Source organism: Ctenopharyngodon idella, chromosome 5, assembly GCF_019924925.1.
Source record: "Ctenopharyngodon idella isolate HZGC_01 chromosome 5, HZGC01, whole genome shotgun sequence".
NCBI lineage: Eukaryota > Metazoa > Chordata > Actinopteri > Cypriniformes > Xenocyprididae > Ctenopharyngodon > Ctenopharyngodon idella.
In genome coordinates, this window is record NC_067224.1 from 940,996 (window position 1) to 961,460 (window position 20,465).

Consider the following 20,465-nt stretch of genomic DNA (forward strand, 5'->3'; position numbering starts at 1 on the left):
CTTTTCAGTTATCAAATTATCTGCAGTCAAGTATTCCACTTATTTCACACACCTCAAGACTAACTTTGTTTTTTATGTTTTTGTTTTTATTTGTTTCTTATGCCAATTTTCAGATTTTTGTTCAAACGCTCTTACAGAACCTTTTTTCTCAGTACTTTATAACTCACAATTGTAGTATAATAGTAGTATAATAATATTATTGTAACATAATAGTCACAATAGATTATATCTCACAATTCTGAGGAAAAAGTTGCAAGTTCAAATTGCAAGATAAAAACTTTGAATATAAAAAAGTCAGAATTGTGAGATTTAAACTCACAATTGCGAGGAAAAAACACAGAATTTCGAGTTTACATCTTGCAATTCTTATCTCAGAAATGCGAGTTTAAATATAATTGAATTTATATAGAATTGCGAGATATAAACTCGGAATATGCGCAAACAAGATAAAAACTAACAATTCAAAATAAGTCAGAATTGTTGGAAAAAAAATCTCGAAATTATTTTTTTTTTTATGATTTTATTGTTATATTTCTTTATATAAACTTGCAATTGTGATGAAAAGTCACAATTTATTTGTTTATTTATTTATTTTGTGGCAGAAACAAGCTTCCATATAATTCCACTGATTCAGCATGTTGAACAGAAACACTGGAGCGTGTGATATAACCTGCTTCTGTGAGATCTCTACAAATATATCAATGTTATTCATTTAACTACATAAAAAAGAGCAATATTACCAGCTCACAGATGAGAAATGTAATGCTGCTTTACAGTTTCAAAGCTATTTTTATTGATGCAGTAGCAGGAGAGCGTTGATGACAAGCTTCTGTTTGTGTGAGTGTTTGTCTGTTGAGAGTGTGCTGTCCCTAGATATTAAAAGTCATTTAGGAAAAATCAATCAAATTGTCACTTTTATCCTATTGTTTATTACGTCTTTGAATTTCTCTGGTTGTTTTGCTGCGGTAGGCTGGTGGCTTTTGAAATAACTGAAATCGAACTGATATGGAGCCGTGCATTTCTAGAAAATTACCCTCATAATGTGTTGCATTATTAATGTAATAAATGCTCTTAATGTAATTGTTTTCTAAAACTGTAATGTAAATGTCATTCTTAAATTCCTAATATAATTACATATTCTTATATTATGAGAAATATATTACATTATAAAGTCACTAAAAGCAATATATAGTGTTTAAACACTTCTAAATCATTTAGTTCATGTTAATGTCAAGATTTACTCATACATTATTCAAATCAAAAGTTGTATCTGCTATTATTATTAAATGGACCTGAGCTGACATGAACTAACAATTACGTTTTTTACTTCAACTTAAAGACTGCTGCCTAAATTATGTACTATCAAATTGGCTGTTTAAGTCATTTCAACTCACTTTCTTCAGTTAATTTCAATTATATTAAGCTGACTTAAACAATCGAGTCGACTCTTGTGTAACTTAAAAAGTGAAGTTGAAATTGGTTAAATAAACACGTCTAACACATCGGCCCAAAATATCCCACAAGTGTTCAATTTGGTTGAGATCTGGTGGCTGCAAAGGTCATAACATCTGATTCACATCTATTCATACTCATCAAACCAGTCAGTGACCCTCTTTCCCTATGGATGGGGTCACTGACGTCCCGATGAAACCTTGATTCATTTGAGCCAATGAATGTCTTGAACTTATTAGGGTTGACATGCAGCGTATGGCCTCGGCAAGAGAAGAAAAACTGTTTTCTGACTGAGGAGAGGAGAAGATGATGTTTATTATTTTGCCAAGTGAAAACTGTGTTTGGGTTCTGATGCAATAAAGCTTCTGCTATGGATATTGAGCTGCTTGTCTTTATTTTCTTTCTCTCTCTGCTGCTCGTGTAAAGCTTCTGGATGCAGTTTTGAGTGCACTGTAACAAATAAGTGTGAATTTACAGCATTCTCCTGCCTACTGGTTGTTATACTATCATAGTAATCTTCAACTAGTAGAAGCACAACTTATTACAATTAATTGACAGCAGGATGACAGTGAACAGAAGTGACTATTGCAAACACTTTTTATAGATTGCAAATTATGTTTCAGGCAAAGTTAAGGCTGTTTTGTCCTTAACAAACTGCAACCAGTTGTGTTGAATAGTATTCTTTAACATTACTACACTGCTTTGGGGAAAATAAAAATAATTAGGTAAACATAGTCCAAATTTGCCTTGAAACAGAACATTGATCACAATAATAATGATAAAACAACCTTGTGCTATTATCCCACAAAGCAGCACCATATACATTTTTTATTTTTATCCATGGCATGCATGCAATGATTTTACATTAAAATTCTGAACACAGAAATAAATGATTATTAAATACTGCAAAATCCTGGCAATATTTCAGAGTGTCATCAACTGTTTTTGAGGATTGTTGTTTTCATCTCATTCACAGTGTCGTCTGCCAGAGCACCGGTGTGTGATGAATCCATCGCAGCTGTACGCAAAGTGCGAGAAACTGCAAAACTATATGCACCCAGAGATTTGCTTCCAATAAAAAATTAAGCAATATCACATGAGCAGGAGTGCTGTTGCTCCAAATATCAGCACAGCTGTGATCATATCCACATCTGTAATTGTGAAATTGCTGTATTAAATAAACAAAGGGGCAGATTCACTAAACAGGGCAAATTGGTGTGCAGCCACAATCTATAAAAGCACAGATGAGAGATCTGCATGTGATCTACAGAGAATGTGCAAATTTAATGACATATCAGGCGCAAAATGGGTTAAGACATGCTTTTTTGGGGGGCTGTAAATAATGATGCAAATACCAGTAAGCTGACTACCACAAACCTTAGTAAATCACCTTGTGTGATTCATTTAAATACTCCTCTCTCATAAATGTTGCGTCTGAAAAGGAAACTCCTACAAATGCATATGCAATAAGATCAGCCACAAAAAATAACCCTGTCCACGCCTTTTCTAATTATTCACTACGCGTCTTTAGTAAATCCTGACAGTGGCTTTTTTAACACCAAAAGAGGGTTTGTGCTGACGCAAGCTATAAATATGGTCCACAGTGTTAATATAGAGTAACTTTTATATTTTAGACTGTTTTTTATTTCTTTGCAAATGAAAATAGCTCCAAACAAAGCCAAAGCAGGATCAACGACTGCGCATCAACACACAATAATCAACAGGAGAATGAATGAATCCTTCTATGAATATCAAGCTACTTAACCAGACGCTCCCGAAAGGTTAACATCTGTTTGACCCATTTAATATTCATACACTGGACCTTAATTTAGCATCATCAGCATTTTTGTGAGCTTTTGTTCAGTTGGATGGAAAAAGTAACACTTTATTTTAGGGTCTTTTAACCAGTTGCTTATTACTAGAATATTGGCTATTTATTAGTACTTATTAAGCACATATTAATGCCTTATTCTACATTCTTAATCCTACCCAATACCTAAACTTAACAACTACCTCACAATAAAACATGCATTACAGTTTTTTTTTTTTTTTTTTTTTTTTTTCTGATGGCATTTTATACTGTGAATGAATAATAATATTTGCACACACTTTTCAATTGCAAATGCAATTGAATTGCTGCATTCTATTCTATTCTATTCCATTTTTTTTATTGTAAGTTACACTTTATTTTGATGGTCCTCTTTAGACATTCTACTGATTATACTCAACTTTACAACTACATGTCAACTAACTCTCATTAGTAGGCTGTTAGGTTGAGTTTAAGTTGGCATGTAGTTGCAAAGTTACTTTTAGTCAGTAGAATGTCTAAAGAGGACCATCGGAATAAAGTATTATTCTAGTTTAGTTTAGTTTTATTGAAAAGCACATTTAAGTCGCACAAAAATAAAACAGAAACATAAAACAGATAAAAACAAAAGACAAATTTACCCAACAATGAAAACATGTAGTAAAGTGTTAAACAGCAAATGACTCCAGCCCATCAACCGTTTTAAAAAGATACGTCTTAAGCAACCTCGTCTTAAATACGTCTTAAAAACCTGAAGAGATGTGGCAGATCGTATATACAATGGCAAATTATTCCACAATCCGGGTGCTGCCACCGAAAATACACAATCCCCCTCGAGTTTCAAATGCGTCATTGGTACCGACAACAACAAAAAAGTATTTGATGACCTTAAAGGCCTACTGGTCTGATGGTAGGACAGAAGATCAGACAGGTAGGATGATGCCAAGCCTACCAGGGAATTGTACACAAACAATAGTACCTTAAACTGAATTCTAAACTTAATAGGAAGTCAGTGCAAGCTAATCAAAACAAGAGTAATACTTTCCCTCTTTCTAGTTGTTGATAAAAGTCTGGCCGCAGCATTTTGGACCAGCTGAAGGTGAGATAAACAAGACTGAGCAATCCCTAAATGCAATGAGTTGCAGTAGTTCAGTCTTGTTGAAATGCATGCAACAGTTTCCAGATCTCTATGAGGAATAGAAGGTTTTATCAGCCTAAGCTGAAAAAAAAATGCTGATTTTACAACTGAATTAATTTGTTTTTCAAATTTAATAGCCAGGTCAAAAATGACGCCCATTCTGTGCATGAGTACCAACAGAGTCAGTCACTACGGAAGGACTAAGGGATTCTGAGAGGATGTTAGCACCTTCAGGCCATCCAAAAACCAATATTTCCGTCTTAGAGTCATTTAACTGAGAAAAAATAAATAAATAAATAAATCCGCCATCCATCTTTTAACATCACTCAATCCAACAGTGACTGAAGAGATATGTTGTAATCTGGTTTCACTGGAAGGTAAAGCTGTATATCGTCTGCATAAAGATCACATAAAATGTGATGCTTACGAAAGATCCTGGCTAAAGGAAGAAGATAGAGGGAAAATAAGACAGGGCCTAAGACGGGGCCCTGCGGTACATCACATGTGCGAGCAGCAAAGGAAGAAGATGTACAGTTTCCAGTGGCTACAGAAAAAGATCTCCTCTTAAGGTATGATGAGAGCCAATTTAAGGCAGTTCCCTTAATACCAACATACTGCTCTAAACGTTTCAATAGAATAGAGTGATTGATAGTGTCAAAAGCCGTACTTCGATCCAAGAGAACCAAAACAGCACATTTTCCTGAGTCGACAGCTAGTAACAAATCGTTTAACACTTTCAAAAGAGCAGATTCTGTACTATACTGAGCTCTAAACCCCGAAATACAATATGAATTCTATTCTATTCTATTCTATTCTATTCTATTCTATTCTATTCTATTCTATTCTCCACCCAGCTCATCACTGACACTGTTCTTTGACATGCCAGATTTAAATCATGTATTGCGTGGATATATTGTATATTGTCTGTAATCATGTGTCATAACATATTTCAAATCACATGCATGCGATTGTGGTCACAACTGCTTGGCCAGTTTTAATTAAGAAGTCAATTCGGTAACACTTTCTATGAAGACCATGCTTATAATGAATTATAGCTCCATTTATACTTATTTATAAGCAAGTATTACTATTTTATAAACATATTTATAAAGGCTTATTAAGACCTATACCACATTATAAGAACAGTTATAGTTACATTTATATTATTTTTATAATTACTTATAAGTCATGCATTTTCCTTTTCAATGCATGCTCATAATTCATTATACACTGATTTATAAGTATTAATTAGTCGTATGGTTCCATGAATGTATTTATAAAGATGCAGCTTGCATTGCTATAAAGTTATATTATAGTTACAATGACTTTTTATTCAGATTAATTTCTGTCAAATTAGTGAATATATTGTTATTAATAGCAGTGTTGTGTTCTAATAAATACTTATTGTGAGTAATAATAGTTACTAATCTCCATACATGCATCATTGTTGGCTTTAACTGAAAACATTAATCAAATGTTAAGAAAACACGAATATGTGCTCATTTTACATCTTAAGTTGCTTACTTGTAAATGTAACTAATAAACAACAATTCCTGTAATATAAAAAAGAAATCATTAATACAAACAGTTGAAAACAGTTTTTTTTTTTTACTTACTAGCAAAACACTGCAGCAATATTTTTAAAGTATAATTCCAAACTGCTATAAGCAATACCATACAAATGGCTGAGGAGATATAGATTTTAACAAATCAAAATTACCATGCATCACCTCTAATGCAAACTTTAGGCATTAAAGACATAATAACTAGTAATAACATAATAACATAATAACTAGACATAATACAGCAAACAAGTGTCTCTGGAACTATTTTATATGTGATCATTCATAAATCAGTGTATAATGGATTATGAGCATGCACATTGAAAACGCAAATGCATGACTTATAAGTAATTATAAAAATAATGTAAATGTATCTATAACTGTTCTTATAATGCAGTACAGATCTTAATGAGTCTTTATAAATATATTTATAGAATAGTAATGCTTACTTATAAATAAGTATAAATATGGCTATAAATCATTATAAGCATGGTCTTTATAGAAAGTGTTACCGTAAAGTCTTACTGTATTGGATATGATGGATTAGTTGCACACTATCATAAACTAAAAAAAAATTACATGATCAATAAGTCATGACTACATGTTTTTCCCCTTACGTCTTCAAAATAACTGAACCAATTTCAACTTCATTTTTTTTAAGTTATATGAAAAAGTTCGTTAACACTTTATTTTAGGGTCTTTTAACTAGTTGCTTATTAGCATGCATATTACTAGAATATTGGCTATTTATTAGTACTTATTAAGCACATATTAATGCCTTATTCTGCATGACCTTATTCTACATTCTTAATCCTACCCAATACCTAAACTTAACAACTAGCTTATTAACTGTTTATAAGCAGTAAATTAGGAGTTTATTGAGGGAAAATTCATAGTTAATAGTTTATATGTGTTCCCTATACTAAAGTGTTACCAAAAGTTTTACAGACAATTTGATTGTACTTAAAAACGTAATGTAGCAAATGAACTTTAAGTTGAATTAGGAGGAATTTTTATACACTGTAGGTTGTTTTTGTGTCGTCTTGAAATACAGTCCAGATCCAGATGATCTCCGAGCCAGCTGAGTTGCGATGGCATCGTTTGTGTCTGGATGTACGTACAGCCGGTACTCACCATCACTGAGATGTGCAGCAGGTGCATGTGTTCGTGCAGGACGCGCGGCGGTTCACGGACGGTGGGCTGCGTGACCTGCGACAGCTGCTCGGAGCTGCTCATGGACACGTGGAAATACAGCGTCCCGTTTTCCAGCCACTGCTGCTTCCAGTGCACCTGAGAGATGTCCGCTCCGGTCCCCGACATCTCTGTAAGACACGGAGAAACAGAGACGCTGATCAGTCACAATAACAGTCACGCACCGGACTCATTTAACTGCCATGAATGTGACAATTCAAAACAGAATAAAGGTAAAAACAGGCCTGGTGAAATGTGATTTATGTTGATATTTACAATTTGCAAAATGCAAAATGAAAAATACATAAATAATGCATCGTGAAGTTTCCGTATGGATATGTGTGACTCCATCTGAACCTCCCTTAGACAATCTCTGACATCAAATGAAGAGTTATTATGACATCCTGACCAAGTCATCCATTTTCCCAACTTCAAACATGTTTTTCAGAGCATCAAACGGCAGTAAATGAGCTCCCTTTACAGCCGCACTCGTTTGATATCTCTAACAGTTCTTGACGTCTTTAAACTAAAGGTGACATTGTCAGATGTGCTTGAAACAGAGTCTCCGACTTCAATGGGAATAACCGCAACTCTAACTTTCTGACATCTGACAAGTTTCAAGTGTTTATTAGTTCACTGAAGTCCTCAGAGTTACTGACGTAACCGCAAACTTAAAACACTGATTCAAACTAACTGCAGTCAGTGAGATTAATTCAAACACAGTGAACAATCATCACTTACTCACACTCACAGAAGATATTTAGCTAAATGTTCACGTTGCTCTTTTACATGTAAAGAAAGCATAGAGTGACCAGGACAAAACACAGTCAAAATGATCATAAAATTGAGTCAAAATGAAGTCTTCTGCAGTTGTTTGGTAGATTTGTGTGACAAACAGCAAAAACAGTAAACAGTTGATGGACCCCATTGACTTCCACAGTTTGGGAGAAAATAAAAATACTATAGAAGTCAATGGGGTCCATCAACTGTTTGGTTACAATTCTTCAAAATATCTCCTTTTGTGTTCAGCAGAACAAAGAAATTCATACAGGTTTGGAACAACTTGAGGGTGAGTAAATGATGACAAAATGTTCATTTTTGGGAGAACTATCCCTTTAAATCAGTCAGTCTGGTACAAACGGGAATAAAACACTATTCAAAAGCACTGCTGGATTGATTTTCAATCATTCTTGAATCAGAGATCTGCTTCAGTGACTTCACTCCTCAAAGCATAATCAGAAATCTCCAGCGTGTGATTGTACACCTCTATACGCACTACTGAGAGCTGTTCCAGCGCTGTTATTTGGGGAGGAATCGAGACCTTGAGGGGTGCAAACGAAGGCGGCATGAACGATCCAACTCCAGCGCTGATAAAATGTGGCCAGATAGGGATCAGATACGTGCGATGGGCTTTCCATCGACTCGGGTTTGCGGTTTGACCGCTCAGCGTGACCTCGGGAGCAATGAGCTTGATATTTTCAAAGGAGCTGCAGAAGAGCGGCAAAGCTGTTTCACCAGTAACGAGTAGCAGGAAATTGATCCTGGAAGAGCACAGAGTGGCCGGAATGCTGAGAACGGGACATTCAGAACTCAGGAAGCTCCTGACCTCGAACAAAAGTGCTGTTACTGCTCTGAGATTTCTCTTTCAGATCTCCCGAGACCTCGTCGAGTTCTTAGTCAAGCTTAATTTAAGTATCGGCCTTGTCACAAAGAAGTGCACTTAATTGTACTAAATGTGCACTTTAAATCTTAAAGGGGACCTTTAATGCCCATTTTACAAGATGTAATATAAGTATCTGGTGTCTCCAGAATGTGTCTGTGAAGTTTCAGCTCAAAATCCCCCACAGATCATTTATTATAGCTTGTTAAATTTGCCCGTATTTGGGTGTGAGCAAAAACACGCCGTTTTTGTGTGTGTCCCTTTAAATGCAAATGAGCTGCTGCTCCCGGCCCCCTTTCCAGAAGAGGGCGGAGCTTTAACAGCTCACGCTTCGGTCGCTCAACAACAACAAAGCTGGAGAATCTCACGCAGCCAAAATGAGGATTGTCAGTAACGGTGTTCAGCCTTACATTGTTCAAACCGGAGTCGACACTGATGGAGAGACTCAGATAATATAATATTAATATTAAGTACACTTTCACGACTATGTTTCTTAACTCACTTAGGTACATAAAAAATGCACTTTGTAATAATGTCAAATTAAAAGTTTTACTTTAAAGTATGTTTTAATGATCTTTTGTACTACTTAAAGTACAATTATTTTGTTGCGTTGACTAACATACTAAAGCACATTTTAAGTACTTATAGTTTGAAACTGAAGGCTGTGTTTCAATATTAAATTTAAAGTTAATATATTTTAAATGTACAAAATTGCAACTTTTTATGACAAATATGTTACAAATGTATATAAATACACCAGTTGACATTAAAGTATATGGTAACTGTCACACAACAGAAGGATGCAACACAGGTAATTTCCAAACAACAGGTTGTTACAGTATTTATTAATGTTTGTTAACATTAGTTAATAAAAATACAACTGTTTAATTATGAAACTACATATGAAAATGCATTTAAGTGTCCAAAAACATTACATTTAGTTCATACTTAAGTAAAATCCATTTAAAGTATATAAAGTAAAAGTGTGCTACTTAAGAAAACTGTTCTCCCATCTACTTGAACTGACCTAAGGCTGTATTTCAGTCTCATCAAAGATGATCAGCCGGCACGATGATGCATTTATTACTTAATTTAACTTGTTTTGTGTATAAAACTCTAAAAGCAGCTTTTCAGCATGTTTGGGAGTAATGGACAGGCAGGCAGAAATTGCTGATCATTGTATTACAAATCTGTAGTGTGTGAAACTTGCTATCAGAGTTTTTAATCAGATGTCCTTAAATAAAGCAGCGAAGAGCAGAGAGCAAGTAATCGAGCGTGACATGGAACAGATCCTTTATAATAAAAACATGTCCTGTTTTAGTGTGGACGACCCTGGAGCAAAACACTGAAAGAAAATAAACACAAATAAAAGACAAGCGGTCAAGTGAATATTAGCAGCAGCGTCCCACCATATCAGATGACACTATCAGCTTCAATTAGCTTAAAAACTCGTTTTCCAGGCAGCAAGCCAAAAGTTTCAAGCCATTTAGATCAATTTAGAGTGATTACTGTCGCTACTCAAAGCTGAATACGTTTGAATAAATTATATATATTTAGGGCCATGACTGAACTGATCAAGAAACCCATGGTATGTTTGGAGTGTTTTAATTAGTCTGTATACAATATAGTTTGTTTAAATCTGCACCCATTGTTTAACAGCAAAGAAAGAAGCCCAAACAAACGAAAACCTGTTTCTACTATAGTATAATTAAGAGAAATACAGAACCAGCTATCAGGATGCTGCCAAAATAAAATAATATGCTTTTTAAAATGAGCACACCTGCGAATAGACTTGATTGCATCACTAAAGTAATTGTCCTCTGGCATATTTATCTCACTGCACAGAATTGCATGTTGTAAAAGTAACATTCATCAGTATGATTTAATGTAATATAGCTCTCACAGAGACAGATATTTCACTGTTAAACATTCTAAAACATATTAAACGGGATAGTTCACCCATTAAAATACAAATTCTGTCATCATTTAAACAGTTTGACGGTTTAAACAACAATTTCCACAAATACTCCAGCTTAACCCTGTTGGCCTATCAATGATTGAATAATCACTTAAAGGATTAGTTCACTTCAGAATTAAAATGTCCTGATAATTTACTCACCCCCATGCCATTCAAGATGTTCAAGTCTTTCTTCAGTCGAAAAGAAATGAAGGTTTTTGAGGAAAACATTCCAGGATTTTTCTCCATATAGTGGACTTCACTGGGGTTCAACGGGTTGAAGGTCCAAATGTCAGTTTCAGTGCAGCTTCAAAGAGCTCTACATGATCCCAGACGAGGAATAAGAGTCTTATCTAGAGAAACCATCGGACATTTTCTTAAAAAAATACAAATTTATATACTTTTTAACCACAAATGCTCGTCTGTGATGTGCCACGCATGACGTAATCACGTTGGAAAGGTCACGTGTGACGTAGGCGGAAGTATCGAGCAAATGTTTAGAAAGTGAATGTGCAAAGACTAAGTCAAACTCCCTTTACAAAAAAAGGTATAACTACAATGTCGGACGATTTTGAAGTTGGAGGAGAAAATGAGATGGAGTTTTTGCGCCTTTGTCACGCGTGACCTTTCCAACATGATTATGTAATGTGTGGCGCATCGCAGAGCAGTGCAAGATGAGCATTTGTGGTTAAAAACTGTAAAAATTTTTTTTTTTTTTTTTTTAGAAAACGGCTGATGGTTTCTCTAGATAAGACTCTTATTCCTCATCTGGGATCATGTAGAGCTCTTTGAAGCTGCACTGAAACTGACATTTGGACCTTCAACCCGTTGAACCCCAGTGAAGTCCACTATATGGAGAAAAATCCTGGAATGTTTTCCTCAAAAACCTTCATTTCTTTTCAGCTGAAGAAAGAAAGACATAAACATCTTGAATGACATGGAGGTGAGTAAATTATCAGGAAATTTTCATTCTGAAGTGAACTAATCCTTTAAACTGGATTAAAGCTGGCATGAAACATAAGTTGCTATCATCTTTTCTTCCCTATTGTGACGTACATCTGAGTGAAACACTTCGCAAACAAGAACAAATGTAGGGCGGGGCTTGATTTTGTCTGTGGGGAATTGATTGGATGATTGTGGCTTGCTATTGGTGGATCTCATGTGAGTGACAGGTTGCTCCGCCCTCGTCATCACAGAGAAGAGATGCTGCAAGAGGGAGGAGAAGATATTCTGATTCGAGATTGCAAGGTTATAAACCATTTATAAAAGATACTGCAAAAAAAAGTGAGTCAGTTTTGATTTAATGTTGACTTTATGGCATCAGTCCCACATTTTGGGACAGTTAGCGTATCTGAAGGTTAAGCATGTCCTTGTATATTTTGACCCTATACTTTCTCTTGTACTTTCTATACAGGGAAACTGTGTAAATTTAGACTAAAAAGACACGTTCAGACTGTGCCTTGCTCTCTGTTCCCAGAACAGGGACAACAATAAGAGGTGTCATTGGGCTCAAATCCAGATGAAAGCAGGGAACAGTGTCCCCTCACCACAGGCCTGTTTGTAATTCATTAGCGTAACCCCATTAACAACCGGACGTGTGCTGGGATTCAGCTGATCCAGGCCCCAAAACACAGCCTGCATTACTCCCAGCAAGGGCAACGGCACCGGAGGGCTTCACCCGCCCCCGCCGGGACGTCCCGGCCCAGCTTCCCAAACACCTCATCCCGTACACGAGTGATCTCATTAAGTCAGCAGCCACACGTCCTTGTTAAGGCCCGCTGTTGTTCTGAACCTCTGCGACTGTGCGGTTTATGCCCTAGATGACTTTCCAACAAAAGCTTCCCGATGCCCACAGTCAGCAAAACACTTATTACTCGACTCCGGGCTGAAGTGCTTCTCCCGAAGAAAAGCAATCAGCGCACTTGGCAGAGAGCAAGCAGCAAGTATCTGAATTTCACAAATCATATTCACACAGTCACTCCGGCCCAGAGCGGCCATATTGATTGTGAGTTCAATGACAGAGAAACACACAAATGTGTGAAACATAAGCTCATTTTTCATGAGAATATGCACATGCTGGAAATGTTGTGTTGGGTTTGCACGTACATCATATGTGATCATATGAACAAACATCACTAATTATTAAACTATGCAGTGTCCTAAATTGTCTGTGCTATAAACATGCATGATAAAAGTAAATGCATGCACTTTTGACATAGTAAATGGTGTTCTCCATTCATAATACAACAAAACTTCATGCAATAGAAGTGCAATCCAGCATGCTTTCAAAAAGAGTACTTATTATGGAAATAATACTTTAAAATTTGAACTGACTGTTTTTGGACACTTAATTGCATGTTATTTACAATTAAATAAAAATGTAATATCACACATCAAATTTGATGTGTGTTTGACAAAGTCTAAATGAATAAGTCATTGAGTCATTCATTCAATCGATTCGTTCAGGAATGGCTCTGAATGGGTCACTGAATCATTGGTTCACCTGATTGATTCGCTCAAAACACGGATTCATTCAGAAACTAATCACAGCTGTGTGTTTTTTGTTGCCAAAATTTAGCAAAAGCAGACAATATTGTGTGTAAAATATAACACAATATTAACTTCTTATTTATTGAACTGTTGTATAAAATCAGTATAACATTTGCACTTGTGCTTTTTGGGACAAAAACAGCACTCATGTGATACTGCGCTCATTGCCGGTTGCATGGCTGGGAAACAAGCATGCATCATCCTTGCTTATTCTGATAAAAGCTGTCAGGCCAGAAGCACTTTACTGTCCGCCGTGATTCACCTGGAGAGATCAGCTCAAAACTCTCTGTCTGTCTGCCAAACCCGCGTTCAATTATTCACATCGCCAATATCACGATAATCATCCGCAACCTGTAAAATCAGATTTAGAGCAGACACAGAATCTATCAACATTCAGAGGTCTTGAATATGGAGGCCTGTGATATGTTCATGTTTTACATGTATATTATTGTCTGATGCAGCATAAACTGTACGCAGTTCAGATTATAATCTCTAAGTAAACAAGGATAATCTGGGAATAATGTATGAGAGACCAGATAATATTTTGAGTATAGTCATGACAAAAAAAAAAAAAAATACACTCCAAATAATGCTGGGTTAAAAACAATCCAAGCTGGGTTGAAAATGGTCAGCGACTGGGTTGTTTTAACCAAGGCATTGGGTTGTTTTATCCCAGAGAATGAGTTGTTTGAACCCAGGGATTGGGTTGTTTTTTTCCCAGGGATTGGGTTGTTTTAACTCAGTGATTGGGTTGTTTGAACCCAGGGATTGGGTTGTTTTATCCCAGACATTGGGTTGTTTTATCCCAGCGAATGGGTTGTTTAAGCCAGCGATTGGGTTGTTTTATCCCAGACATTGGGTTGTTTTATCCCAGCGAATGGGTTATTTTAACTGAGCGAATGGGTTGTTTTAACCAAGGGATTGGGTTGTTTTATCCCAGAGAATGAGTTGTTTGAACCCAGGGATTGGGTTGTTTATCCCAGAGATTGGGTTGTTTTAACTCTGCGATTGGGTTGTTTTATCCCAGCGATTGAGTTATTTTAACCCAGCGAATGGATTGTTTTAACCAAGGGATTGGGTTGTTTTAACCCAGCGAATGGATTGTTTTAACCCAGGGATTGGGTTATTTTATCCCAGGGATTGGGTTGTTTTATCCCAGGGATTGGATTGTTTTATCCCAGCGAATGGGTTGTTTTAACCCAGGGATTGGGTTGTTTTATCCCAGTGAATGGGTTGTTTTATCCCAGCGAATGGGTTGTTTTAACCCAGGGATTGGGTTGTTTTATCCCAGTGATTGGGTTTTTTTTAACCCAGGCATTAGGTTGTTTTAACCCAGTGATTGGGCTGTTTTAACTCAGCAATTCTTTTTTTTTTTATCTCAGTGATTGGTTGTTTCAACTTGTTTTAATTTACATATTTTGGGTTTGTTTTAATTTAGCCATATAGTAATTTATAAACAGTAGCTGAGTTAAATAAAACTGACCAGCATGTTGGGCAAACATTTAACCCAACCACTGAGTTAAAACAACTCAATTACTGGGTGTGTCCATTTTCAAACCAACTTGTTTTTTTTTGTTTTTTTTAACCCAGCATTTTTAATAGTGTATTATATAAATATTAATTTATGAAGTGTGCAGTGATGCATATTTAATGAGAGGTGTTGCACCATGCTGTAAATGTTACTATAATAAAGCCCTTTTAAATAATATTCCCTCCACACACACTCTCACACACACACACACACACGTATCTCCCACATGAGAAGACTTTCTTTGAAGCAGGAAGGGTGTGGTCTCATAATTAAACACCAGATAACCACATAACACCAGGAGAGGTCACTCATACTTCATACATAACTAAACAATTACTTCTGCTGAAATACACTGAACCGCAGCAACACACAGACGCAGTGATACTGATGTGATGAGGTCACGGGTGTGAGCTTACAGAGTAATGGATCCATTTTATATTACATATTTTAACATAAAAGAAAACAATTGTGATGACCAATCAGAGTCCTGGACCAGAACTCAGTCCAGAATATCAGAACTCTAACAAAACAGATAATTATCATGATGCAATTACCGCTGCTTGTAATCACATCTGTTTCATTCGCTATCGGTAAACAGCAAATCAAATTACTCAAAATAAGTCATTAATATTGTTCAGGATTGTTTTTTTCCTGTATCACTTAAAAAATACTTTCGAACTGGTGTTCATTTCTCATAATTAGACCACTTGATATTTATGAAACAACTCTGCAGACTTCCTGCACTAACAAGACACTAATGAGACACTAACAAGTGATTATGAGAGAGCGAAAACAGAACAATGCGCAAGAGCTTTTCTTGTAAAGTATATCTTTTGAAGTGTTGTGCACAAATGATGTGAGCGTTTAAATGTTCTCTTCTCTTCTATTATACTTAAAGTGGTCATGCTGTATACTGGTGCAGAATTATATTTTTCGCCTTCAGGAAAGAAGTCTCTTCTGCTCACCAAGGCATAAAAAAAACAAAAAAAAACAGTAATATTTCTTTTCAGAACTCTTCAACTCTGTTTTTGATATTGTAAACTTAAAACGTCTATATATAAATGACTTTTGGCTGCATATAGTTTCAATAAATGGAGGAGAGTTTGGCTGAGAGGAAGAGGAAGTCAGCATTGACAAGACAGAGCGTTTGATCACAGTCAAGATGATGTCACTGCTGAGAAGTATTTAGTAACACTGAGATAGATATATATATTCATATGTTGAATTAGTTATATATATATACAGTTGCAAGAAAAAGTATGTGAACCACTTGCAGAATCTGTGAAAATGTTAATAATCTTAACAAAATAAGGGGGATAATAAAAAATGCATGTTATTTTTTATTTAGTACTGTCCTGAGTAAGATATTTTACATAAAAGATGTTTACATATAATCCACAAGACAAAAAAATAGCTGAATTTATTAAAATGACCCCTGTTCAAAAGTTTGTGAACCATTGATTCTTAATACTGTGTGTGGTTACCTGGATGATCTACGACTGTTGTTTGTTTTGCGATGTTGTTCATGAGTCTCTTGTTTGTTCTGAGCAGCTAAACTGAGCTCTGTTCTTCAGAAAAATCCTCCAGGTCCCAAAAATTCATCAGTTTTCCAGCATCTTTTGCATATTTGAACCCTTTACAACAGTGACCGAATGATTTTGAGATCCATCTTTTCACATGGAGGACAACTGAGGAACTAATAAAAAACGTTCAAACATTCACTGATGCTCCAGAAGGAAACAAGAGGGTCGGGGGGTGAAAACTTTTGAACAGGATGAAGATGTTTTCTTATTTCGCTTGAATATATATATTTTTTCATTTAGTACTGCCCTTCGGAAGCAACAGAAAATACTTGCATGTTTCCCGGAAGACAAATTAAATACAATTTACCTTGATCTTCAAATTCCAAATGTTTTCTGGAGCATCAGTGAATGTTTGAACCTTTTTTAATAGTTGTGTTTGAATCCCTCAGTTGTCCTCAGTGTGAAAAAATTGATCTCAAAATCATTCAGTCACTGCTGGAAAGGGTTCAAATGTGCAAAAAATGCTGGAAAACTGAAGAATCTGCAGGACATGGAGGATTTTTCTGAAGAACAGAGCTCAGTTTAACTGCTCAGAGCAAACAAGAGACTCATGAACAACCATCACAAAACAAACACAACAGTCGTGGATCATCAGGTAACCACACACAGTGTTAAGAATCAAGGGTTCACAAACTTTTGAACGGGATCATTTTAATAAATTCAGCTATTTTTTTGTCTTGTGGATTATATGTAAACATCTTTTATGTAAAATATCTTACTCAGGACAGTACTAAATAAAAAAATAACATGCATTTTGTATGATCTCTTTTATTTTGTTAAAATTATTCACATTATCACAGATTCTGCAAGTGTAAAAAAAGAAAATATAAATAAATATTTTATTTCTTTTTTATATTTTTATTTAAAGTTTAAGTAATTTAGTTGTGTTTGTTTATTTTATTTAGTTTGTTTTATTATATAGTTTTATTATAGTTTATTTTGTAATCAAAATAATGAAAATGTTTTTATGGTTTCAGTTTTAGTTAACTGTAATAACCCTGGTCTGTAATATACTTTACAGATTCTACTTCACAGCCTGGATAGTATTCAGTGAATGACATGTTCACAAGTAAATAAGAGGAGTTGTCAGCAGTGGTAAAACTCAATGAGCCTCTGTATAACAAAAAAATTCAAAGATAAGAGCCGCCTCTAGAATAATGAACAATTTCAGCACACGATATTAAGAAAAATGTTCATATTAGCTCCATGCTTCACTGCGCTCTTTTCAAATTAAATATTAGCACAGTTTAACGCCACGTGGACGTCTTATTATACGCTGAAATGGAATCACTGCTATTCATGGGCGTGAGTTTTATTAAAATGCAAAAATAAAGAGTGCTGTTTGCGTCTGCATTGTAATTCTGTAATATGTGAGCAACACTGGTGTTTCTGCTAATGTTGAGTATTAATGCTCCAGCCGTTACTGAGACCTGCTGCTAATGAAGGCCGGTCGGATGGACTAACTGGATCCGGCGGCAGGAAATGCTCGTTTAGTTGTTCTCTGCCATCTCAGTGCTGAGAGATCATCTCTTCACCGTGTGAAATTAAACATTAATTATGAGGGAGAGGTGGGTTAATACTGATTTGCAATTAGAGCGGAGTCACGAGTCATAAACAGGGTCGCAGGCTTGGAGAAAACAAATGTGTAAATATTGCCAAAAGAGACATTTATTCATAGTTATAGTCCTTGTAATTAAACTCTGGGGATGTGGTCGTGTATTTGCTTTTCTATTTTATTAGTGTGTTCTTGTGTAATGTCATTCATTCACCTACACCAAATACGCTTTAAAGGGGTCATGACATACTGCACTCTAAAAAACGCTGGGTTAAAAATAATCCAAGTTGGGTTAAATATGGACAAACCCAGCAATTTCCAACCTATTTTGGGTTCATTTTAAGCCAGCCATACAGTCAATTTTAAACAATAGTTGAGTTCAATAAAACTACCCAGTACATATAAATTTAATCCAACCGCTGGGTTTGTCCATACTTGACCCAACATTTTTAGAGTGTAGAGGTCTTAAAACACCCTCCTCGTTATAAACAAAGCATTTATTTAACCAAGGTCCAAATATGGCTCATTTGGATATCGTGGGATCTGTGACGTCACATGGGCAAACATATTTGCATACCTGACTAAACATCTAGAGCAAGACATCGACAAAATCTAAGTTTATTTCTGGGCTCATCTGCTCGACAGTATATAGCATTCATCATCAATGAGGTGTATACTGAATTTGGCCTTTTAATATCACTGTTTTAGTATATTAGTGTTTTTCATGTTAAGTGTTTTGGGACGTCCCACTGTTATATACTGCGGCAGGTGCTGGATATGGGTCACAAGTGCTCAAAACTTGCAGTTTGTTCACATATCTTTGCTGTTCTTCTTTTGAGAGGTGATCAGAATATTTTTTGGCTTGAAACAGATGGAACATGGACAGGCCTGTGCTGCAGCTCTATGGATGTCTTGGCATTTTTAAAACGGTTAGTTCCTGTCCTTGATTCTGATTGGTCAGTAGCTGTGTTTTATTCACAATTAAAACACGGCTTTGACCGCTTCACTCAAAGGTTCTGTGTATCACTACACAACACCCTTGAAGCTTAGTGTATCATGTAGAAGACTATTGCGAGAAAGAGATCGAGTGAGCGAGTTTATTACCTGCATTCAGATTTAGCATTTTCCTTCAGGTCAATCCAATGTATATAATAAAAAATCTGTTTAAATTTCCTGCTGCTATATCTTGTCCTTTTAACAGTTAAGGGGTTTTCCCGTGACTGACAGCGCTAGTCAAAGCATTTGTCAGTTGCGTCTTGTTCTGTGTTCTTTTCAATGTAAAAGTCTTTGATACTGACTGACACACTCATAAAGACAGTCTTTGCCACCAGCAACTTCTGTTGCTGTTCATGGCTTCATGGCCAGGGACTATTTTTTTCCGGCGGAAAGAAGGCTTTTAGTGAAACTTTACTTCATGAAAGTTGCATTAATACAATATGTTTGGCTTTAACATTTGTATTGTGTGGTAACGGTTTTATAAAAGCAATAAGGTACTCGAGGCTAGTGCTGTATCGTGAATAAGTCACGGCTAACAACCTAACAACACCCTTCAGCCGTGACTTATTCACGATACAGCACTGGCCTCGAGTACCTTATTGCTTACTTATGTGGCTAATCATTTGATGTTTGTGTGTAGAGTTACTACACAAAAATACCATTTTTAGAAGAGCTAAAATAGTTGTTTGCTTTTGCAAGATATATGTGACATTTTGCACGTTGTGTGTTTTGTGGTTTTGAGTGTAGAGTTTTGAGAAATGGAGCCATAGTTTCAAAAACTGTGTATGCATTTTTGAAAAACTGTAATACTTTTGGATTAGGGGCTGAGCACCAGTAATAGTGATTCTTGCCCTGCAAACACAAGCGATAAGGAAACGCATCACATGGTGTGTGTCCCTCAGCACACTGTGAGCGCAGTGATGCAGATGAATGAGGCGGTAAAAGATCTGACTGTACATTTCCTGCGAGAGCTGCACAGAGTTTCTGTCCCGGTGAATGAGGCAAACCTCAGAAACACCATCACTTCATCATCACTTCTGTCCTCAGGTGCTTCACAACAAGAACATCGTGATGAGGGTTTCTAAAACGTGCAAATCTTCCTGTTGTAAGAATACAAGTTTGCTTTGACTGTCCATAGCTCTGTAACTAGTAGATTTCAAATGTAGTAATAATCTAGTTACATAATGCATGTTTTACACACTGTTTTTCACTAAATGAACAATGTTATATCGATTTATTACTGGAATACTTGATTCTGATTGGTCAGTGAAGCATTCTATGGTCAAATATTTCATTTCTCTAGTATCATGCTCTCATCTTACATGAAAAAAAATGCAATAAATATTTCAAATCCATTAATTTATTTATTCAGCGAGTAGCCATGTAATAGTGGAATAATGTGTCTTGTTTTAGCAAAATAAAAAGCAGATCCAGACTGACTGTACATTATTAGTTTAAACATACTAAACATTTGAAAACATGT

At 35.8% G+C, this 20,465-nt stretch overlaps 1 protein-coding gene across 1 annotated transcript in view; it reads right to left on the minus strand.

The window, feature by feature from the left end:
* Window positions 1-20,465, minus strand: part of LOC127512990 (astrotactin-2-like) — a 423,953-nt gene that overhangs the window by 319,993 nt on the left and 83,495 nt on the right. Inside the window, exon 2 of the mRNA XM_051894406.1 lies at window positions 7,094-7,281. Within this exon, the coding sequence (XP_051750366.1) occupies window positions 7,094-7,281 (188 nt within the window). The remainder of the gene's footprint in view (window positions 1-7,093; window positions 7,282-20,465) is intronic.